This window comes from Strongylocentrotus purpuratus, unplaced genomic scaffold (assembly GCF_000002235.5).
Source record: "Strongylocentrotus purpuratus isolate Spur 01 unplaced genomic scaffold, Spur_5.0 spur5_scaffold_9, whole genome shotgun sequence".
Taxonomy (NCBI): domain Eukaryota; kingdom Metazoa; phylum Echinodermata; class Echinoidea; order Camarodonta; family Strongylocentrotidae; genus Strongylocentrotus; species Strongylocentrotus purpuratus.
Window position 1 is genome coordinate 14,073,738 of NW_022145615.1, and position 23,694 is coordinate 14,097,431.

A 23,694-nucleotide genomic window follows, 5' to 3' on the forward strand; every position below is an offset into this window, starting at 1 on the left:
GATAAATTAAAGTGGTCCAAAAACCGGTCCTCGCAGAACTCCAGTATTTATATCCATATAATCAGATTCGCCACCATCGACCACCACATATTAAGGATATATTGACTGCTTTGAGAGGCATAGTGGTTTCTATAGGGTCAAGGGAAACTCACAACCTGCTATGACCCCAAGGCGCTTGCGCCGCGGGGTCATAGCAGGTTGTGAGTTTCCGAGACCCTATAGAAACAACTATGCCTCGAATATTAAAAGCAGTCAATATATATTTTATATACCGAAAAAAAGGAAAATGTTGACTCACCCATTTAGGTTTCCATCTCTTTGAAGTCATGAATATTAACACCAACAATAACTTGTGTACAGTATGAAATCCAACAAGCTGTGCTCCAGTAGAACAGGGAATACCAAACACGTTTACACGAACAGTAACTTTTGTACAGGATGATATCACCAACAAGCTGTGCTCCAGTAGAACAGTAGAACATGAACAGTAACTTTATAAATTCACAAATTCGCAACATATTTACACAGACTGTGCGTTTGAATTTTTGAAGGATCTTGTCCAGGTCTGCATTCGGAAGTCTGTTTACATCTCCGAGGTCCGTGTTGACATTTCGCAAGAACTCTTCAAATATTTTAATGCCGTATTTTACTGCATACTTCGTATTTTTGCTATCAGCAGAATCGATTAAGTCTTGCAGCTGAATGTCATCCATAAGTTGAAATCTTGGCATAGCTGTGTCCTCCATTTTGCCTCTTTATTGACAAAAAATTGGAAACAAAAAACCCCAGTATTTTGCGATCGAGACTAGTACACAAAATGGCGATCGGTCGTCTGCGCTGCGTGGATTGGTAGATTCGTCGCCTGAATGCAGCGATCAAACACCGTTAACGGTATTGCGCATCGGTCATCGCACAAAAGAAACTTATACGGTAACACGTAAACCAAATTGGGGATCGCAGCAAAATGACGTCACGTTTCACAGCCATGGAAAAAGTGCTATGAAAAATTGATATAAACCGGTAGAGCCGGGAAAAATGACTATGAATTTCAATTAGCGGGCATGGTTAAGAACATGACTGCATTTTCAACCAATCAGAAGACAGGATTAGAAAAGAATCTTAAAATGAGGTATATAATGTTTTCTATTATACAAATAATCAGAAAACCACTGATGAGGTATACCACGTACACCGTAATGGTACAGTTTTTAAAGTAAAATATGGTGGTCGATGGTGTCAAAATATGTCTTATGGGGTGTTGCAAGAAAGTTGCAATCAATTGCAAATAACCCAAATCAAGCGCAAGTCTTGCGATTAATTGCAAATTTGCAATTGATCGCAACTCAACTTTCTTGCAACGTCCCATTAGTAAGAGAGGGAGAGAGAGAGAGAGAGGGGGGGGGGGGATGAATAAAAGCTAGATCTAGTTAAATTAATTTAATTGTTCAAGATTAAATCCTAACGAAATCCCAGGAAATTTAGGAGACTAGTGAGGCGTTGCAAGAAAGTTGAGTTGCAATCGATTGCAAATATCTGTTGCAAATTTTGCAACTTGCAGTTAAACGCAACTTGCAATCAATCGCAACTTTCTTGCAACACCCCATTAGATAGATCCATAAATAACAAAACATTCCATTATCAATTGCATGCGGAATATTTGTAGAAAAATTCACTCAAATCAGTGTTATGATTTGTGCGAAAACCAAACTGCGCTGAAATAAGAATATTGCATTTGAGTAAATAATCCTACAACCTTTCATGAATTACTTTTTCCAACAGTTTTGCAAAAACAGAAAGCAAGGCAAGGGGTCTATAATTTTCTATATTAACAATATTCTTTTTGTATAAGGGTACAATTTGGGCAACTTTTAATTCATCTGGGACGATTCCACTATTCAAAGATTTATTAAAAATATGTCACACAATGGATTAACAAAATAATGAATAATTTTTTTAAACAACTTTAGGTGAAATGGAGTCAGGTCCACTTGATTCATCTATTTTTAACATAGATGACAATTTGATAACTTCAGGAATACTTGTTGCTTTAACATAAAATAAATTTTAAATTGGGTTAACAAGACATTTATCAAATAGTAATTACGTGTTTGAATTGATTTTGTTTTTTTTACCTAATAGTATGTCAATATTTTTTTTTTATTAAACTCTCAGTTGTGCAACATTTTTTCCTACTAGTCATTTTACATTTCCGTGATACATATTTTGAGGTAGTTTATTCTGTTTCTTTTTACCAAGTGTCAAATTGATCTGCGACCATGTTTTTTGTATCATTCTTTAAGCTATAGAACAAAGACTCGTAATATTTCCTCTTTGATGCTCTTATGATATTTTTAAATTTATTTTTAAAATCTAAATATTTTCTTGTATGATTGACAGTTTTACACTAGGTCTTTTTAAGCTATTTTCATGTAATCTATGTTTACGTTTCACTGAATTCAATATTACTTGCGTAATCCAAGGTTTCCGTAAATTACCATTGATTTGTTTGACCAATTGAATTGGAAAATAGGTATTATAATTGGAATAGACTTTTGTAAAGAAAATATCCCAAGAATCATTTGAGCTTTCTTAATTATAGACTTCTGACCAACAAAGGATGATAAACTCTCTTTAAACATTGACATTGTTGAATCATAGATTATACGTCTTTTTATGTATTTGTTACCAATCCATTCTTTACAATTTTTTCACTTGCAATTGAAAATACTGGGAAATGATCAGATAGATCACTATAAATGAGTCCTCTGTATTTTTCTTCCTGTATGGTATTTTTAAAATGTTATCTATCAATTAGGATGCTTTATTTTCAGTAATGCGAGTTGGCTTTGTTATTAAGGGATGTAAATTAAAAGAAAAGATCAAATCTAAAAGGTAATTTGTTTTATTATGGATTCCATAATCAAGCCCCTAAAATATATTTCTTCTCACTTTCCAGTATTTCAAGAACACTTTGTATTTTCTCATTAAAACACTTGTGTATGACAGTGACCCCCTCCCCCGGGTAATGTGCTCACTCAGTAGTCAGCACCCCCTGGGTACGGTTGGACATGCCCCCCCCCCCACCCCCACTCCCCCACACAATAGAGATCTTATCTTCTTTTTTTCCTTTTTTTCTTCCTTGTTCTTTTTTATCATTATTCTTCCTCCTCTTCTTTTTAATCATAATTTGTTGAATCTAGATGAATCAAATAGATTTTAAAAGCGTTGGAGGTGCATATGAGGAAAAATATGTCGTAGAGAACACAAGTCATGCAGTCATTCTTATATTATATTTATATAGGCCTATATAAGCGGAAAATGACTTTCGCCGTCTATCGTGGATAGAGTCTGTTCTTTACAGACTATCCATCGTGTTTCGCTTTGTTTATATTTTCGATCCTCGAACAGCTGATATGTGCAGAGTCTGTACGACACGACGTACGTACACGCGCGTATATATCTACACAAACCTATGACACAAAGGGTGTAGCCATATGACAAATCTAAGAAGAGCTCGAGGATTACTAACCCATGGCATAAGCACCTGAATGGTCCATCAACACTGGACCGGAGTACTAGAATAGAATCGCCGACGATTCTGACATTGGGTCTCTGTAGCAGCTAAGTAGTGAAACATGTGAACAAAAATGGGCAGAAATAACCAGCGAAATTGTTGCACTAGCCAGGTAAGATTTGGTCTAGTCTGACTACTCTGACAATGGGTCAATGAGGGGTCAATGACAAGTGACATTCATCTTTTGTGTGTGTCAGTGTGAGTGTGTGGTGTTATTGATTGGTAACTTTCACTGGTGAGGTTGGTCATCAACATTTGCATAGGTACTGTAGGTGTACTTCAAGTACTTGAGTCATGTCATCGGTTAGACAGAAATAAACGTCTGGTATTAGGAATTTTGAAATAAAAACTTGACAATTGTCAACATTAATTCCCAGCACCCCCCCCCCCCCCCCCCCCACACACACACAGACAGACAGTTGCCCTTGCTATTGATATTGATAACACATAGCGCTATAGCCTAAGCTTGGCACCCATACGCCTGCATGAAGAGGGAGATATAACAAAACCTAAAATGCATTTGTGATCATGATCTATTGATTTATCCTGAATTACCCAGAGATTTCAAGGGTCAATTTCATTCAAACTGTTTGAAAATGTAAAACTTGAAGAGGGATGATACAAATATCCCAGTTTCGTGAAAAACGTTTGTTATTATTGACATCTAAGATTTAATCATATAGAGTCTACTCAAGGCTGCTTTTGCAATCATGAGCAAATCAAAATTTGTATAAGAAGACCCTGATTTTAAATAAATGTTTTTTTTTTTGCAGGTAGCATGTTGCTGTGGGAATGCATCCTGTTCTTCACCATGTTTACCGCCTATCAAAGAATCTACCAGTACAAGGCTGATGTATATTCTATATTACCTTCTTGGAGCTATTCTCTCAGCTGTCATGGTCACAGAAACCATACGAGAATCATTGCATCGGGTAAGAAAATACACTTCAAGAGGGCTCAATTAACCTCAACATACAGATAATAATAATAATAATAATAATAATAGCCTAATAGTCCACTCCAAATTTTATTAAATCGAAACGGAAATTCTTTTTGCCCAATTGATCGTAAGCCCGGCAGCCACTGAACAGCGCCAGATCGACGTTGCTCTATCCTTTATTGTTGAACGCCAAACAAGGTAGCAACAACTCCCATCTTTTAACGTCTTTTGTATGACGCGGCCGGGGTTCGAACCCACGACCTCCCGGTTGTGAGGCGGACGCTCTAGTGACTGAGCCAACACTCAATCCACAATTTCGTTTTTTTATGTGGGGCTTGTGCATTCAGATTCTAAAATCTTAATTTCAAACCCTCTGCCAGAAAAAAGTTAGTGTGCATGTGTGGACGGATGGGGGAGGGGGGGGGGCCCTAATATTCCAATGGTTTACAAAATCAGAAAGTGTTTTTAAATTTATATTGCCACATGTAATGAGAATGTTTGTGTTAATTAACTTCAGATTTTCTAGCAATCGGCGTACACCTGTATATGAGGGATTTTTGCCTTTCTATTGTTCTTTGGATAAACAAGTTGCTGTCGATGAACCAGGAAATGTGCACCTCAACCAAAATAAGTCATGAACCTGTACAGTGTACTTTAGATCTTAGCCTATTATTCACAGGGCAATGATTTAGCTGAAATAGAAATGTGGGTGTCAGAGTGTACAGTGACTGTGAATTCATAGTGAAATACATGCACACACCCAAAAAAGGGAATGTTGTCTATATTCACTGTGAAATGTTGTTTAGAAAAAAAAGTTGAATATAGAAAAAACAAGAAGAAGTGGGAGTGTGTACATGTACATGTACAAAGTACATGTACCTGTACAAGTGACTAATACTTGCTGTTGTAGCCTACAATGCACGTACATGTCTTAATCTCAGTCACTGTGTCTCTTGCTATTTCATGGTGGCATATAATTGAGCCAATAGATCAGCTCCATAGTCCACATTGATTCTTACAGGTAATACAAAGTTTTGGTGTGAGGTCATGAATTTGGTTCAAATGAACATATTGGAAATATATACGATACTAGAATATTCAATGATCGTTGTCCCGATTGAAATAGAGTCTAAAGTGATGAAATTTTGAATAATAAACTTTCTATGTTGTATAGCTTCCTCTCAAGATTGATACTACTTTGGCTTCAAAACAATGTTTTTTCGACTAAAATAGACTGATTTTCTTTTCCCGATTGAAAATTATATATCAGAACTGCAAATTCCAAGATTTTCATAGTCACAGCTAACATTTTATGGCCGTAGGCACTATTTGAAATTTATTTGGTTCACCGATCAATTTTAATTTCTTGAAATCTTTTTTAGAGCCCAATTGTGTCAAAGTTGTTTATCATAACTCTAGGTTTCACAATGGAAATGGAAATTTTAAATTTCATAATCCAAGCCTGTTGAAGTATTACCAAATATTTGCATTACCTTTAAAAGTTCTTCCTCTTTTTCAGACCAAATAGTTCAGAATTTGATAGGCTTTGCTGTATAGAATAGATTTCTGGAAGATGCAGGCATTTCCAAAGAGATTATTTTTACCTTGATATAAATGTATGTGCATAATGTAGGTGTCTGAAACATTTCTTTCTTTTATCCCCATAACCAGGCTCAAAACTAACAGGCACCCGGGACCCATGGGCCCCCAAATTCTAATTCTGGACCCCCAAATTGCTGAATTTTTGGTTTAAAATGATTTCATATATTGTTTCTCTATGGGTTTTTAAGCCACATTTTCTTTAGCAGAGACTTCATGGGGTTAATAGTTCATGTGCAAGAGTTATTATTGCGCACAATTCACCCACTTGAGCATGTGATTTTAATCATTCATGCAATGTTGATCACCAATCATATCCTTTCACCTAGGCTCCATGGCTGGTAGATTTCTGTGAGAATGTCGGTGCCGGGACAAACTGCAGTAGCCTGATGGGATATGTAGCAGTGTATCGCATCAACTATGCCCTGGCTGCGTTCTTTCTAGTCATGGCTGTTTTGACTATCTGTGTAGGCAGTAGTAACTCCATCCGAGGACAAATACACAATGGGTAAAGAACAGCATGGAATAAAACAGATTGAATGCTACCTGGGGACAGTTACTCAAAACCGTCATAATTTCTAAGTTCGTGGACATCCCATAGAAACTTGTGTTAATAATAATAATAATAATAATAATAATGTTTTATTTACCCTAAAACTGCTCTCCCAGCGGGCCCTGCATAACATAACATGTTACTATTACCCTTCTCCAATCTAATATGCTGAGCGCCTAGCTAGAAGGCAGAAGGTTCCATTGTTAATAAGTCTTTGGTATGACTCGGCCGGGGATCGAACCCACGACCTCCCGTTCATGAGGCGGACGCTCTAACCATTGAGCCACCATGTCCGGTCATGAAAATTCATGTTAATTCTATAACACACCTTTCCATGGGATTTCCAAGAAGTTACTTTTGAGTAACCACCCCCTAATGTACATGTACTGTACATGTAGTAATGTGAATTAACCAGAGTATAGGGAATAAAATGAATACCCTATTTTTCCAATATATAGGTAGTAAGTTCTTGTACGATATTACACAAGTTTCCAAACATATGAGCCAAACACATGATGAGGTGTATGTTATATATTGACAGATGGATTTAATTTTAATTTCCAATTCACAAAAATGCTTTCAATCCCTGGAAATTCCAGAAAAGTTAGCGTACATTCAGTCCTACAGGATGCTTTTTTTTTTTTTTCTTATGGTATAAAACACCTGGTACCAGTATAATGGATTATCCACATGACTGTTAGGAGTGAGGTTCGGAGTTCAAATACTTTTTTGGTACATACATGTATTATCTGTTAGAGAAGGCATTTTATTACCAGTTATCTCTCTTAAATAATCCAGGTATAGACAAAATTAAAGGTTCCTAGTATAGATACTTTAGCCAAGACAATTTTCCAGGAACACAATGATAATAGTAATACTGGTTTCTTATATAGCACTTTACCATTAACTGACCAAAAGGCTTACAGTATTATTACTTCCCAGAATTTAATTACTATTCTGTTTATTACAGTGCACATTTCCCACTCTCGGGGGACCATTCCAGCTTGCCACCTTTTAATAGAACATAAATACCATGCCCTTTGAATTTCTAGTCAAGTGATTAAACCAATCGACTTTGACACCTCTTAATAATTCTACATTCATCTGAATATTTTCAGATCATTATGTGATATGAGCTACACAAAAAAGGTATTATTGTCTTTATACAAAATGCAGGGGTGCTTACATGTATGATATGGGGGGGGGGGTGTCCAGATGCTTAATAAAAGTAAAGCCGTATTTATAGAAAAGTATGCATCAGTTAGCACTTACCATCATAAATATTTGTCTTTTTTATGATATTGCCTAGCATAAGATTTATAAAATATTGCATGTAAACTCTACAAATCACCAAAGGCATTTTTTAAAATTCATTTTCATATGTTTCATTTGAATCTCATGCATTGTCCAGGTTCTGGTTCTTCAAGTTACTCTTCTTGATTTTGCTATGGGTAGGTGCATTCTTCATACCTACCCCTAGTCAAGCTGTAACAGCAGGATTGGTGGTGGGCTTCACGGGGGCGTGTCTCTTCATTCTCATGCAGCTATGGCTTCTCATTGACTTTGCATCATCCTGGAACCACAGTTGGTGAGCTTATAATGGTTTAGAGTGGCTTATACTGGTTTAGAGAGGTTTATTCTAGATTGATTGAGTGATGATTACCATGCTCCATTGTATTAAACATAATTGTAGGGACACTGATTTTTCGCGTATTACGTAGACGTAATACTAGGCACACACACGCCAGCAATGGGCGCTAAGTGCGGCGATATTGTACACGCTGTTGTACAGTTTGAAAAAGGGGCTGGCATGTGCGCCTAAAATTGATCGATTGGATCGCTGACATGACAGCCAAGACTGAAATGTTTTCGTCGACATCGGTACTACTGTATAGTTCCGTCAGGAATATGTCGTGTTCTGACACATTCCGCTGACTTTAGTCTGCTTGTCTAAGTTCGAATTTGAAGTACCAAATTTTTTATTTTTTATTTTTTGTAGGTCTGGCCTAGACCATAGGGGTCTATATTTTCACTAGTATTTTGCATCAAGTTTATCCAGTCCTGTCCGTATGTTTTTGAGTGGTTATCAGTGGCTTGTCAAAGGTGGCGGCTTTAATAGAACATTTGTACCCTACAAGTTCATGTTTTAATGAAAATCTTTAATGTAAACGGAATTTTAGTTTTTTCATGTGTACAAAGTCTATGGCAAACGGAAACGGAAAATCAGTGCCCCTATAATTGCTAATGACATTGATGTTGTAATCATTGTAACTTGAACTAATCAAGACTATTGTTTATATTATCTTTCTTTGTCTATATATTTTCTTATCCTGATATTTTTTGTCCTTATTAGCTACATATACAAACAGGCAATCTTGTCTTGTTAAATGTAAAAAGTTGATTACAAAATTGATTTCAACTGAGAGATCCTAGTGCAATGCTCAAGGTACACATATTTATAGGTTTGTTTTGGGGGTCCAGAGAAGAATTTAGGTAATTTGGGAAGTGTAGGAAATTGACAATGGGGCAATTTTTTGTTGGAGACTGGGTTGTAAAATTTCAGTAAATACGTAGTACGGTATAGGGTAAACAAGACTAATGTGTGTGAACAGGCTTCAGGAAAGATGTCTTTTAGGTTGACAATCAAGATGTGTAGGATTAAGCCTTATTTACACGTACGGGTTAAACCTCATCAAAAATCTTCCATGGCAAAAATTAAAGAACAACTTTACATACAAATGAATGGCAAGTGAGAGTAGAAATGGTGTGCTCAACAAAGGCCTCTTTGCATACTCTGTGATCTGTTGCACTTGGATGAATGAGGCTTTAGAGTGGATGTGTTTCATATCAGGACTCTGTGGGAAGTATTACTTCCTATGATTCTTGATATCTTATATTGTTTGTCTTGCAGGTCAAGGAAGTATGACGGAGGCTCTAAGTGTTGGTATATTGGTAAGCCATTGTTTACAAACTTTCAAAACTATCCTGTGCTGAACTGTTATAAAAGGTAGCTCCTTTCTTCTTTAATGTTGTATTTGAGCAAGTTTTGAGTGTATTTTCGAGTTATTCGGTCAAATGAAGCTCTCGGTTGAAATAGAAAGTAATTGTGTTTTTTTAGATCTATTTTAATATTTTGAGAGCTGCAGGCCTGAATACATGTGTATGTTCAAACTTGCCTGCATACTGTGATGCAAATGGGATTTTATCAAATGTAGGGTTCATAAAATATATCAACAAGAACAGATTTCATAGAAGTTGATGATTATTTCTAAGACTACATACATGTTAATTATTCTATTTAGCAGGGATCTTTATTTATTAGTTTATTTATTCAGTCTTATGTAAAGGGGTAACTTTGGTCATTTGATTATCATTGTGCACCAAACCTACACTGGACGTAGCAAACATGTTATATATCATCTTGTTATTTGATATGAATACATCAAATACAAATTCAATATGACCACATTATGGTCCTGTTTTCCAAACATTTCTTTCTTTCTTCAGGCCTTATATTTTTCATCCTGATCTTCTACGCAATATCCATCCTCATCACAGTGTTTACTATTGAGTTGTACGGCAAGCCATTCTTTGCATGTCTCAGGAACACACTCTATGTCTGTTTTAGTGCCACAGCCTGCGCCATTCTTTCCGTTCTTACCATCCTGCCATGTATATCAAGAAGTAAGTATAATCTTAGAATTTCGTGCTTCCCAATGACGATTACATACTCAGGAAATTTATATGAATCTGTTCTGGTCCTGATCTTCGCAGTGGGATATTGTTGATCAATGAGAACATTAGCGTTAGAGATAGATAGAGTGTGTTTAGTACACTTTGGAGTTGAGTGCTATCACTTTGCAATTGCAGAGAGGGACCGTGTTTATATTCCCCCTTTGGATTGCATCCCAGAGTCTGGTTTTGAAGGTTTCTACTCAATTGCATATAACAATATTGGGGGGGGGGGGGGGGGGGGGGGGAGTAGATTCCAAGCCAGAATGGTTCTTTAACATACACCTGTAGACCAATACCACCATAATACACTCTTCCATATTGAGTGATGTGTTTGTAGCGTACGTATGAATTAGTGCTGTAGTCAAACGTTTAACCGTCCTGTATCCGACCGCCCATGGCGGATTCCGTTTTCAATTGGACGGTTTTGTTTTCCCGTTTTTTTTTTTTTTTTTTTTTTTTTTTTTTTGAAAGTTTCGATTTATGCCTCTCCACCTGGCACTATGCCTGGCAATATCTCCCAGCTCAGTAATCGGTGTGATGACTTACCACTTGGAAACTAGAACAACACTCCAATTTGTCTGTCATCTTGGTTTGAATATATATTCATCCAAGTGTAACACATGGTGTACCACAAGGTTCTATCCTAGGTCCTCTACTGTTTTTAATTTACTTTAATGACCTTACACATTATTCTAAAACGACATTGTTACTATTATTTGTGACTAGTTCACAAGCACAAATCGGCGCCTTCAGTTAAATCACCTTCCTGCTTTTTCACACGGCCAAAAAAAAAAAAAAAAAAATAATAATTTTTTTTTTTATTTTATTTTTTTAAATAAATCGTTTAACCGAAACCGTCCGGTTTTGACAGGCGGTTAAACGGAATTGGAGATATCCGTGATGTTACAGCACTAGTATGAATAGTAATGTTCATTATTTCATGTACATGTAGGTGGGTGATAATCCAAGCTAGTTACTGTCCAGTGGTAGTGTCCAAGGGTGGGGGTCGGGGTTGGGGGGAGGAGGGTATCTAGGAGCACCTGTTCTCCATTGGAATATGGATAATTATCCCAAGTGAATGTTTGTCCTGGGAAAGTTGTCCACAGTGGATTATTGTCCAGTAGTTCATAGTCCTAGATGTCTGATTGATCCGTTGATAGTTGTCATAGTATGATTATGAAGTGCTAACTATCCTAGATATGTTAAAGATCATCTGGGAAAACTTGCCCAAAGTGAATAATATTTCAGGGGTAATTGCCCTATCTACATGTACATGATTGTCAGGGAGATTGGTTGGTGAGTCTTCTGGAATAAAATGTAATTGTCCCCGGTTCATGATTTGATCACAGGAACACTTGTCCAAGAAGCAATTACTTTGAATATGGTATAAATCGTAAAATTATTTGGCTTTCTGACCAGCATATGACTGGCATCTAGCCTTCCAAAGTTTATTGAACTTCATTTGTCATGTATTAAATGAACACTACATAAGCTGCAGTGGATGAGAAAGGATTTCCTGTCATAAAGAGTTAAAGCATCCCGCATGAGGTTAATAACCAGTGGGATACGACTTCATTATTTATATGTATTTCCTATATACTCCAGCCCAAGTTAACTCATGCATAGCATTCATTCAACAGTGATTCTTTGCCTTTTTGAATCCAGTCATAGCCATATTTATGTGTAAATGTTAGGCCTGATAAATTCCCAATTCAAATCTGTTTCCCGATTTTATTATGTTTTCCAGATTATTTCAGATTATTTTTTCTCCAAAAATAGATAGTCCCTGAGATCAATGTATAAATCCAGTTTAAAATTTCACAACTTGCTGAAACTCCTCGCGCAAGTGCTCTGCACCTTGCTTCCCTCGGATTTCTAAAACCTTTCTTTTTTTTTACTTTCAATAAAACTTTTTTTTTTAAATCTCACTATATTATTCCTGATATGTTCAGATCATCCAAGAGCCAGCTTACTCCAAGCGTCCATCGTCTCGGCATACGTCATGTACCTAACATTCTCAGCAATTGTCATCGAACCACCAATGGAAAGTAAGTTCTTTATATACATGTATATTTGAATTATTCTAGCATATACTGTTTTGTATAGTGAGGTACATCTATGTATGAAAGAACCACCAAAGTGTTATACAAATTTGCTAGGTCTGAGAAGAGATCAATTTCAATCAGCTTCTATAATACTAATGTAGACCTTTATATGTCTTTGATGTTGTTCTATGGCCTTTAAAAAAACTCTTTTTGGGGTCAGACCTGGGGGGGGGGGGTTGTTTCACAAAGAACCTAAGTAAAACTTAACTCTAAGTTGGAATTAAACATTATGGAGAACCATTTGTAGCCTTCAAATTAATTATATTCAAAGCAAAAATTCAAGTATTTTAGACTTCATAAATTCCACATCAAGAACATGAAATCTCCTTTATAATAGAAAATATGAAGGATTTAAATCAACATTGTATGCCTTATAAAATCACTTTTACGTCTTAAAAAATAACTTTTACAAAATAGTTTCAAAGATACTTACAGCTTTCCAGAATTGTTAACTCCAACTTAAAGATAAGTTCAGCTTAGGATCATTGTGAAACACCCCCCAGTGTAGTCCAAACATATTGCTTAACACTCGCGTTCATGGGCAAGATTCACTGACCATGGTACAGGAAGGGGTTAAAGCTTCTCATTTGAATAATCACCTTCATAATATTATTTTCCCTAGCCTTAACTGAAGTTGGCTACAATGAGACAACGAAAACAAGAATCTATAACACAACGTTGGTATTGTGTGCCCCAACTAGTATAACATCAGCCATCTTGGTAGATAGTTCCTACGGCGAGCTGCTTAGTGCTGCAGTGGCCACCATTCTACTCCTTGGCATGGTCCTATACGCATGGTAAGCAGAAAAGAATCCTTTTTATCAATCTTATGGATTAATTACATGCTATGAAGTTCTATGATAACAAGATATAATGATAAATTGATGATAACGGTGATGATGATGATGATGGTTATGATGATGGAGATCATAATAATAACAAAATTGATAGTAACAATAGTAGTGATAAAAATAAAGTAATAATGATGATAATAATAATGATGATGATATTTTAAGAAGAATGATAATTAAAATTATAATTTATGACTGTATTTATGTTTAGTAGTAGTAGTATTATGACGATGATCACGGTAATAAAGAGGATGATAATGACAATAATATAACATAATATCATTCGGATACAACATATAAAACAGCATTTTTTTTTTATCTGAGTGAGACAAATGTACTGGGAAATGGCAATGTTAAAATCTCCATCCTGTATCAAAACAAGTTAAGCTGTGTTTCTATTCAGTGATGGTGACAATAATTAATGATTTATAAGCCTTTGGGTCTACTTAAAACCACTTAATAGACCTTCTAATATCTGTATGGAGCTTTTATCACCTTGACTGATGCGGTAGATACTAATGTGCTACTGAAACCACAGTGAATTAAAATTGAGTATCTATGAACTTGTAATGACCTTTGAGGCTTGCAGAAACAACAAACAAATGTTTAAAGATGGTGTAAAATGACTGAAGATACTTATTATTTAAAAAAAAAATATAGTTCTATTTTACTTGAGTGATAAGAAATGGAGTACCGGTACAGCTTGTACCTGTTAGTTGCATTTAGGGGATCACGCAGAGTAGTGTTAAGTAACAGTACTCTTTAGAAGTTGTACATGCTCTACCTAACCCTACCTAACCCTAACCCAACCATACGCAGAGATTTTACCTAGAACATCTAGCAACCCTGGCCCTATCCTCCTCTCTTTGATGAAATAATAATAAACCATTCTTATAAAGCATGGAGTAAAATATCACCAGACCAGATCACTGTTGAAAAGAGGATGCATAAAATAATGCCTTATGCAATGCTACTAGTATTTCATCTTGAACCTTAGATTACCCACTTCAAATGAGCTGCCTCTCTGATTTTGTTCACTCCATCTGCTTAAGTACCTTTAGTTATGTGTACCAAAATCTCAGTTGTCTTGCCACACCCCCCCCCCCTTCATTGCACACATGTGTTCTATTTACTGTAGTATAAACAGCTATGCTTTGTATGATCTCTCACAATTGGGAAAATTTGTGCTTATTGATAAATATTGATGAATTTTTGTCGACACCTACATGTAAATTGCTGAATTTTTTGTAAGTGCCAATTTTTAATATGGAGACAGTGGCGTGCATTTCAATTTTGGTTAGGGATTTTAAAGTTGGATCTGGATTGGTTTTCAAGTACATGAACACGAACATAAAATTTGTACATGTATACTTGTATGATTCACAACAATGTTCTCCTGTGAACACCTTAAGTTTCAGTGGTTTGTTAGCAGGAAGTACTTGTCATTTTCTAATCAGGTTTTGTTTAGTGAGATCTCAGAGTGATTACGTGCTACCCTGGGAAAAAAGATCATACAATTGATACCAAGCTAATTCTTAAACTCAAGAGGTTTTAAGTATGAAAGTCATGTGGTGTATAGCTCACTATAAATTAGTTTCATTCAAATAGAATAACATCCTGCTGCCTTGACCATTATTTTTAAAGGGTATGGTCAAGCTATGGAATGAAAAATAATTGTTGATGTATTTTAGAAGACCGATTTTCTTTGATTTTTGTATAGATTTTTTTAAAGTTGAAATTAAAATACCAGTTCTCTGACAGCCCTCTGGAAGATTTTTAAACATCTTTTGAAGAAACTTTTCTCTTTCTTTCATGTGTAGCAGTTTTCACTAACATCCTGAAAATTTACTAGTGCTTCCTTTTATGCTGCCATGTAATCACTGGAACCATCCAAATGTCTTGAGAGATACATGAAGACACATTACCTTGTGTAAGGGCACAGGCACTAAGCCAGGCTTTAAAAGTTGAACCTCAATTTTTTCTGATTGGAAGTCAAAGAGTGTGAATAAGTACATGCTTAAAATATACAGAGCTTCCATAGATCCGGTTTAGTTTATACAAGAGAGAGGTGTAGGAGGAGACGTCATACATGTATCTTTTATTTTCCATGATCGACTCTTTTAGAAAGTTGTTGCATCTGAAGTTTGTACCTAGATGTTTCCACGCATTAATAAGTTTGAACAGCGATATCACTTACTGACATATATATGTCATTTCACTAGCAATGTTAGCTGGTTCATAGTCAGGAGAAATGAAAAGGGGATGAGCAAATTAAACCAAGGTAATGTGCCCCGAAAATGAACCACAGTACAACATTTTTCAATGTTTAGACTGATATCTCAACATCCCCTTCGTTTTGCTAATATTTTAACTTAATTATTAATAAACATGAATTATTAAAATAGACCTATAAAAACTTATTTTGAAACAGTTAATAGAGATAAGTAATGATATGAGTTGGATTGAATGTTCTTACAGCTATAGGATGACTGATACGCCTAGACCTCTACAGATACAGGTAAACATGTGGTCTACTCCATGTGTTCCTTTAATCAACACTTCCACTGATGTTTATTTCACTGATGTTTATTCCATTGATGTTTATTTCATTTCCTCTCATTCAGCACTATGGTTCATGCATGACAAGGAAACACTCTATATTACATATCATAGAAAGTTGTTTATTTCCTAGATGTGCCAGGAATTGGTAGAATATGGTAGCTAGTCTTGGAGCCATAGATTATTGATCTCCTTAATGGGTTGTACACTTGTATCATTTGCTGCTCATTAGTTGAAATATGAATGGGAGCAGGAATTTCTTATCTATTGAACTTCATTTTTAGTTCAAAGATACAGTAAAACATAAATTTCCGACTGATTCTTGACAAAGGCAGATTAGCTTTTGATAAAATACTACTCTTTGATATGAAATACTTGTGCTAAATGTAGGTTATGTAAAATAGTCACCATAGAAATATATATGAGACAGTCATATTTCACACAAATCTGTTTGTGTGATCATTATAATTTTATTTTGTGGAAGACTCAATGTACATGTATATTGTGAATATTTGGTTTTGTATGCAACATGCAATTTTGTTTGGTTTATTTTGATTATTATTTACTATTATTTGCTCTATCTTATGCACGTTTTCCTTATTCTTTACTTGCTTATACATGTGCATGCCACGATCATCATTACTATTTGCAGCATACGCTCTACAACCACTACATTTGTTCCTGATGAAGAAGTGAGTGGTTTCTTGTAGCTTGTGATTTTATATCGGCCTTTATTAAAGAGGCTTTGCAATCTGAGCATTTTGAGCACATAGTATGATGTGTGGTAAAGTTGTAGAATCTTTTTTAGATATAGATGTATGGACCAAATATTTAAAGCCTCCCTAACCACATGTGCTTGTATAGATACACTGTTATGATGAAGGCAAGAACATGACATGTCAGGAACGAACAAGAGTCATAATAGTTTGTGATATTTGCTCATTAGAAGTTCTTTTTAACATATCTGAATGTAAGTTTAGGTAATATGAAGCCTCATCGAGATAGAACATGTATTTACCAATTGATGTAAGTCTACCTGTGTGCGAGAAAATAGTAATTTTCAACAATTGTGCGTTTGTATTGCGTTCCGGACGCATCTTCTCGGTCCACTCATTTCGCTAAGCTGCCTGAGAAAAACTTTCCATGATATGGAAAAAGATTTATATTTTTTGATCCCTCAGAAGATATTTTGTGTGGATGAAAATCATACATGTATCACTTTCAATCAAATTCAACAGTTCATTCATATTCTTTTTCTTTTTTTAAAATCAGAAATGATTTATGCACTGAATGGTAGTTGTATCACATAGACATTCTTTGACAGTTTAAAGCAAAGGACCTTTTGTGGAACTGATATAGATAAATCTGGGGGTTGTATTCACATGGACATGGACCTAAAAAACAATGAGAAAAAAATCCAATACTTGATTTAAAATACCACTAGGGTACCTACAATTCTACTTTCTACAGTTTCAGGTAAAAGATGCACTTATATCAGAGGCTAGTAAATTGTGGTCAAATTCAGATATGATGGTGAATGGTGTTTTTCTTTTCTTTTCTATTTATTTTGATAATTTTTAAAGGAAGAACTTATAAGGAACCTATCTCAAGTATTCTACCCTGATCATTCTCACACTATAATGCATGACCTAAATGTATTTCAGTGCCTGTACAAAGAATATACTATACAATATACTTGATGCTAAATGTACCTGTAGTTACATGTATGTTTATGCTTGGTTGCATTTCAGTTGATGTGGCTTTGTGTTTGTCTATATTTGTTTAGATGATCAGTAGTTCACAATTGTCTGGAATGTCATTTGTGGTTTTTAAGGGGTCACAGTATGGTCATTATGAAACAAAAACATTTCAAGTTTTATATGTTTATGTAATAAAGCATTGAGAGTTGAATTTCTTTGTAGCCTTCCCATCGACTAAATAGTAGTCTTGCAGTTTCATTAAACAGACCACTTGGTATTTTAACATTTTATTTCTCCCTTCCTTTTCTTTGTTTCATCTTTATCTCTCTTCTTTTTTTTTGGGGGGGGGGGGACCATAATAGTGACCGAGATTGTCAAATGGAGATAATTGGTATAAGCAGGTTTTGAACTCAAAAGTCTTCTTGAATGATCTCATCAAAGTAAATTGTAAGACTTAATTATGAAAGCATGTTATGAAAATTCAAGGCTTTGATTACATTTAAAGTCATAAAGTCATTATCGTCAAATATCATAGACAAGACAGGAATTTTAAAAAGATGTAAGGTGTACATTTGTAGTAAACATGTACATGTATTACTGGTACTTCAAATGTATTTCATTCTTCTTTATCCTGTTGTATTTTAAGGGCACTGCCAACAAGAACTTTTGGTGCTGCTGCCATAAAGATACTAATGGGGATGAAGTTGACGGTATGTATCAAGTATGATGTACAGTAAATGCCGTTCTGATTGGCTAAGTGACTAAAACAGTGTGGAATGAACTCACTTTCTGATTGGCTAGGTATGCATGGGCAGTTACCAAAGCACTGTATTACCAGCAGAAAAGGCTTCTCTTCCTTGTAATTTACTCTGGTTATCTACTTGCAATATCAGTTGTCATCTTTGCTGATTTATTCAACATACTTTGTGTGTACTTTAGTTGATATCTAAATTGAATATTCTAATTTGCAAGCAATGATTTCTGTAAAAATTGTTTTCCGTGAAATGACTTTTGAATTGACTTGCCTGCACATGTAAGGCAGTCACAAACCTACGTGTATAGGTATGTTGGAGCATCTTAGCAAGTGATACAGACATGTTGTTCACATCTTCTCTTAGTGTAAATTATCTAAACCTTGTGCTTGCTTTTCTTCATACCAGTAGTTTAATGTTACTATTAACATTTCTATTTAGAGGGATGTTGACAATTCTATCATGAGTAGCTTGTTTGTAAAGAAGATTGAATGTAAGCTTGGTATAAATAAACCATCTTCCACAAAGGGTGTCAGTTTAGAAACACATCAACGCCGAAAGTCTCCGCAACACGATTACACGATTTGATTGCTCGATGGAATTGTGTCATTTTTTTAAAACATGATTCGTCATTTGCCAATTAAGCGAAATTTGAATCGCGTATCGTGTAAAATTAAACAATTTCTCAATTCAGGTTGACGGATATTGAATCGTTTAATCGGGCTGTGTGCGAACAAGCGAGACATCGATCGCAAAGTTCATGACAATGACACTGTACATGTATGTTATGTTTTTAATAGGCGCAGCCCTTAATGAAATGTGCAAGAAACAATATCCTGTCGGAATTTAAATGTTTTGATTAAAGTTTTAATAATAGGTTGTCATTGTTCTTAACTCCCCTGCTCCAAAGAGAATCTAAGAACACAAAAGATTGAATCACTGTCTGTCGGTCAATTGATATGGTCCTCCAGTCTTCAATCCTGTAAATCTACATGATTACATGGTTACGCATTTGTTGCAGCTTGTCGAATCATCCCACCATTGCACTTAACTATTTACACGATTCGGAGCGACAGTCTTCAATCGTCTACACGATTACATGGTTACATAATTAAGGTGAATCGTGTAGAATGTGTTTTCAAAAAAATATATTGTGTTATCGTGTTGCAGAGATTTTTGGCGTGTACTGTATGTAAAGAGTACATTTATACTTCTTTCTTTCTTTCAGGACCACATCGTAGTTGGGGAGCCATTGAAAATGAAGCTGAGGGAACTGTATACAGCTATTCATTCTTTCATTTTACATTCCTCCTTGCATCACTTTATACCATGATGACCTTCACCAACTGGTACAGGTGAGTTGAGTTACTCGTTTGAAGAAAGAAGAATATTATTGAAAGAAAGAGAGACATTGATGTAATATACAGGGCATCTCCCAAAAAGGAAACTATGCGATAATCTCAATTTCTTTTTGGTTAATGTACACATCATTGGAAAACTCATTTTCTCTTCTTTCATGTGACACAAAAAACTTCAAAAAATCCCACATGACTGATTACAGGCAGTCTGAAGTGGCAATGTCAGAAACCCAGTTGTCCAAAATATTAGAGGATGGCTGAAACGTTTGGTTTATTATGGTTCAGAAAACTTTGATTTTTTTTTTGTTGTGTTTTTCATTATTGAAAATACACATCCTTTTAAAGCTCATATTATTTTCTTCTCTCAAGCAAGATCTTAATCATGATTGAAGGATACGCATGACTGACCAGGCATCACATTGCAATTAGAAAGGCACAATGTCATTTTGTTTGAGCAAATAAAAGTATGCAGCTGAACATTGTCTATGTGTCTTACAAGTTGTGCCATGCATGATTCTCCCATCATATTTGTGGCATCAATCAAAAGATGAGAGTACACAATTTTAGATAATGTGATAATCAACAATTAATTAGTAATCCCAAATGATTTCATTCCTTTGAAAACCATACTTAACCAAACATATCAGCCATCCACATACTTTGGACAATTGGGTTTCTTACACTTCAAACTGTCTGGAGCCTGTCATGCATGATTTATTAACTGTGTAGACTGTTTAATAGGCATACTATTATAATTTATGGATTTGTGTTCTTTTTGTAGAATTACATAAAACAAAAATTATATTTTATAATATAGTTTTTTCCTATGTTTGATAACATAAATACTTTATCTATTCAATATTATTTGCTTCTCTTTCTTGGTATATATTTCCACCCCACCAGCCCTGAGAATGCCACTTTAGAGAACCTTCACCGAACGTGGCCCCCTTTCTGGGTACGTCTTGTCTCTGCCTGGGTGTGTGCCCTTCTCTACGCTCTCAAGGTCATTGTCATCATGTGTCGCAGTGATCCTGATCCTGATGAAGAGCCTAATAGGTAGTTAGACATGTTATAATGCATGCTCTACATGTAGTTCACCCACAGTGAGTAAATACATTATTAACACATTCACTCTCATGCGCTCTTGTAATGTAGCTCAGCTTATAATCTTGTTCTTTAGTCTTTGTATGCTGTAAAATGTAGACAAACCATATGCTTTTTATACATAATGTCTTAACATTTATTACTACAGCAACTAGATATATCACCATCAATCTCTGTTCTTGCTTGCTTATCTCCTCAAAATTCACATCTCATGTTCATTATTTATTTATTCAAATCACCAAGATAACCAACTATATTATCATGATATATGTCTTGCCACCCAGTAACACCATTTTATGATCTAAATTGATTGTGCGTCTCCTTTCAAGAGGCAGTTATTTAGATCAGTACAGCCTTTCTATAAGATGGAGCCTAGAAGTAAAAGGGAGAACTTTCATTGTTAAAATTCCTGGGTATTCAGATAGGTTGGTAAGGCTCATCAGAATATCTTCAAGGGGGGGGGGGGGGGAGGAGGAGGGGGGGGGGACTAATGGTAATTGTTTAATGTCCTGGCATTTCACTATATATTGTGCAAAGAACATGCATTTGTTTTTTGATATCCAGAGAGATAGAAAGAGAGAGAGAGAGATGCAGGATAAATGCTCATGTCATGACATTGTAAAGATAGAACATTAAGGAAAGAAAATTAAGACAATGAAGAAAAACATTTTGAAGGTTATGATTTTATTGGAAAGTATTATACAGCATGAGACCTCCCCCTCCCACCCCCCCCCCTTTCCCCTTCCCCTCCCCCCCCCCCCCAGTTGGGCCAAACAAAAACAAAAAAATTAGTGCTCACTACCCCTTCGCCCCCCGCCTTTTCAGCCGGCCGGCTGAGTCGTCGCTAAATATTTTCTCATAACAAAAAAGTATGCCTCTCAGGTGGTCATTGTAGACAGGTGGTCACTAAAGCAGGTTTGACTGTATATGTCTATATATATTTCAATGATGTAAACTAAATGTATGTACAATTCAACCATGTATGAGGACTGTAACAAATTTGTCATATACTTATTATCTTGTTTGTTTGTTTTTTAAATCTTCTTTCAGGAGATCAAGAAGAAGAAGAGCCCGTCACAGGAGTACACCTTTGTGATTGCCATTCCTTCATATCCTGGTACTTGGTCAATTTCTTAGCATGCCAGAACACTAATAGAGAAGCGCCCCATCATTTTCAGGAAATGTTTTTATTATAAAGAAACTTGTTAGTACTTAAAAATATATTGCAAACGAATGTACATGTATGCACAAAGTTGGATTGGAGATTGTAAGAGTGCAAAAATATATAGAATACATAGAATATATCAAGTGAGGAGAGAGAGAGAGAGAGAGAGAGAGAGAGAGAGAGGAGGGGGGGGGAGAGAGGGGGGGAGATGGTGGAGGGGAGGGGAAACAGACAGATAAAGTGAGAGAAAATCATGTAGTGAGAAAAGTAGAAATAGAGAGAGAAAGTGAGAAAGAGAGGGGGAGTCAGACAGACGCAATGAGAGAAAAAGCATGTAGTGCTGGAAACAGAAATAGAAAGAGAGGGGGAGTCATGGGGAGGGGGGAGAGAGAGAGAGAGAGAGAGAGAGAGGAGGGGGACAGACTATAACAGATGGGAGAGAAAAAAGAGAATGAAAATGGGGACATCTAGAATATATTTAATTCAATTTGGGTGTTTCACCCATGAGTGAACAGCAAAATGAAGGAAATAAGGAAAGCCTAGATGTAGTTTGAGGATAGAACTATATTTATCTTATCAACGATCAGTCCTTTCGATTGTGTGGGTGCTAATTGAAATATTTAACTACATGTACATCGATATTGATATATTGATGAGTACTGTTATCTTATCATATATTTCTGTATTTAAGTCTTACATTTGTGAACAAATGCTGCCCTAATTTGACTTTTCTGACATTTTTTAAATTGAATTGAAGGTACTTACTTGTTTTTTATATTTTTTATTGAAGTGAAGTTGATTTCTCATTTTTGTCAATGAAAGCTAAGGTATATGATCTTTTTTATTGAAGAAAGTAAAAATTTGTCATATTGTATTAAATTATGCTGTTGATTGATCAAAGAATATTTTGAAGCAAAATTTTGAACTTGAATGAACAAATGTGTGTGAATTATATCAAACAATTCTATGTACATAGCACTATTCTCAATTTAGTTCAGGATAATTCTGATTATACAGAAATAAGGATCAACGATTGAACTTATTCAACACAATTGTGAAAAATAGAAGTAATCAGACATTTGTTGATCTATTACTTTTTTTGTCAATCACTTTGTTGATGGTGAATTGCCTCAGACCAAATTTCATGGTCCACATATATTTTGATACTTTTTTTTATTTCACTATTTTGTATGTACATGTAGTACAGAACTCAGTTATGATAAATAACTCCTTTGATTCTCTGGTATATTTTTATATTGTCTTCTATTTTTGGAATCATTGTCTCTCAAGGATTGAATCATACCTCTGATAAATCAACAGTCTTTCATTCTAATCAGTGTCTCAATAGACTTAAATGATATGATATGACAAAGTATAGATACGCTTACAGAGAGTACTGAAATTGTTTGCTCTGAATACTTGCTTGGTATAAATACTTTTCCACTCATTCTCAAGGTAAATGTTGTAGGCTTTTATGGTTTAAAAATTATTTTTTATGCACAAAGTGAAATGGGGAAAATGCTTGGCTGAATGATATATTTGCTTTTTTATGCTGTGCAGTGGGTTGATATCAAAACCAACAACTATTTGATGTGATGTGATAAGAGAAAATGAACGGATGTAGCTTGATATCGAGGCAATGTTTTTTTGTTTTGTATTTCATTTTTTAATGATCCTTTTCATTTCAAATTAAACATCA

At 35.4% G+C, this 23,694-nt stretch overlaps 1 protein-coding gene across 4 annotated transcripts; it reads left to right on the top strand.

Moving 5' to 3' along the window:
* Positions 1-3,600: 3,600 nt before the first annotated feature.
* LOC100891160 (serine incorporator 5) lies at positions 3,601-22,182 on the top strand. 4 transcript variants are annotated; one of them, XM_011678895.2, is made up of 13 exons: positions 3,601-3,686; positions 4,348-4,506; positions 6,443-6,621; positions 8,078-8,254; positions 9,578-9,618; positions 10,174-10,350; positions 12,354-12,449; positions 13,129-13,303; positions 15,836-15,875; positions 18,263-18,326; positions 19,597-19,723; positions 20,630-20,782; positions 21,881-22,182. In XM_011678895.2, exons 1-13 carry the CDS (start codon positions 3,648-3,650, stop codon positions 21,924-21,926), a joined length of 1,473 nt encoding a protein of 490 aa, XP_011677197.2. In that variant the 5' UTR covers positions 3,601-3,647; the 3' UTR covers positions 21,927-22,182. The 4 variants fall into 4 exon arrangements, with proteins under 4 accessions (XP_011677197.2, XP_011677198.2, XP_011677195.2 ...); XM_011678896.2 differs by lacking the exon at positions 15,836-15,875 and adding an exon at positions 16,569-16,608 and having other exon boundaries at positions 20,630-20,829; XM_011678893.2 differs by lacking the exon at positions 15,836-15,875 and adding an exon at positions 16,569-16,608.
* Positions 22,183-23,694: the final 1,512 nt, after the last annotated feature.

Excerpts from the sequence above, each read along its gene's own strand:
- LOC100891160 (XM_011678895.2), top strand. The coding sequence starts at position 3,648 with ATGGGCAGAAATAACCAGCGAAATTGTTGCACTAGCCAG. Across the intron at positions 6,622-8,077 it reads CGAGGACAAATACACAATGG|GTTCTGGTTCTTCAAGTTAC; the intron begins GTAAAGAACAGC and ends TGCATTGTCCAG. Across the intron at positions 13,304-15,835 it reads GGCATGGTCCTATACGCATG|CTATAGGATGACTGATACGC; the intron begins GTAAGCAGAAAA and ends ATGTTCTTACAG.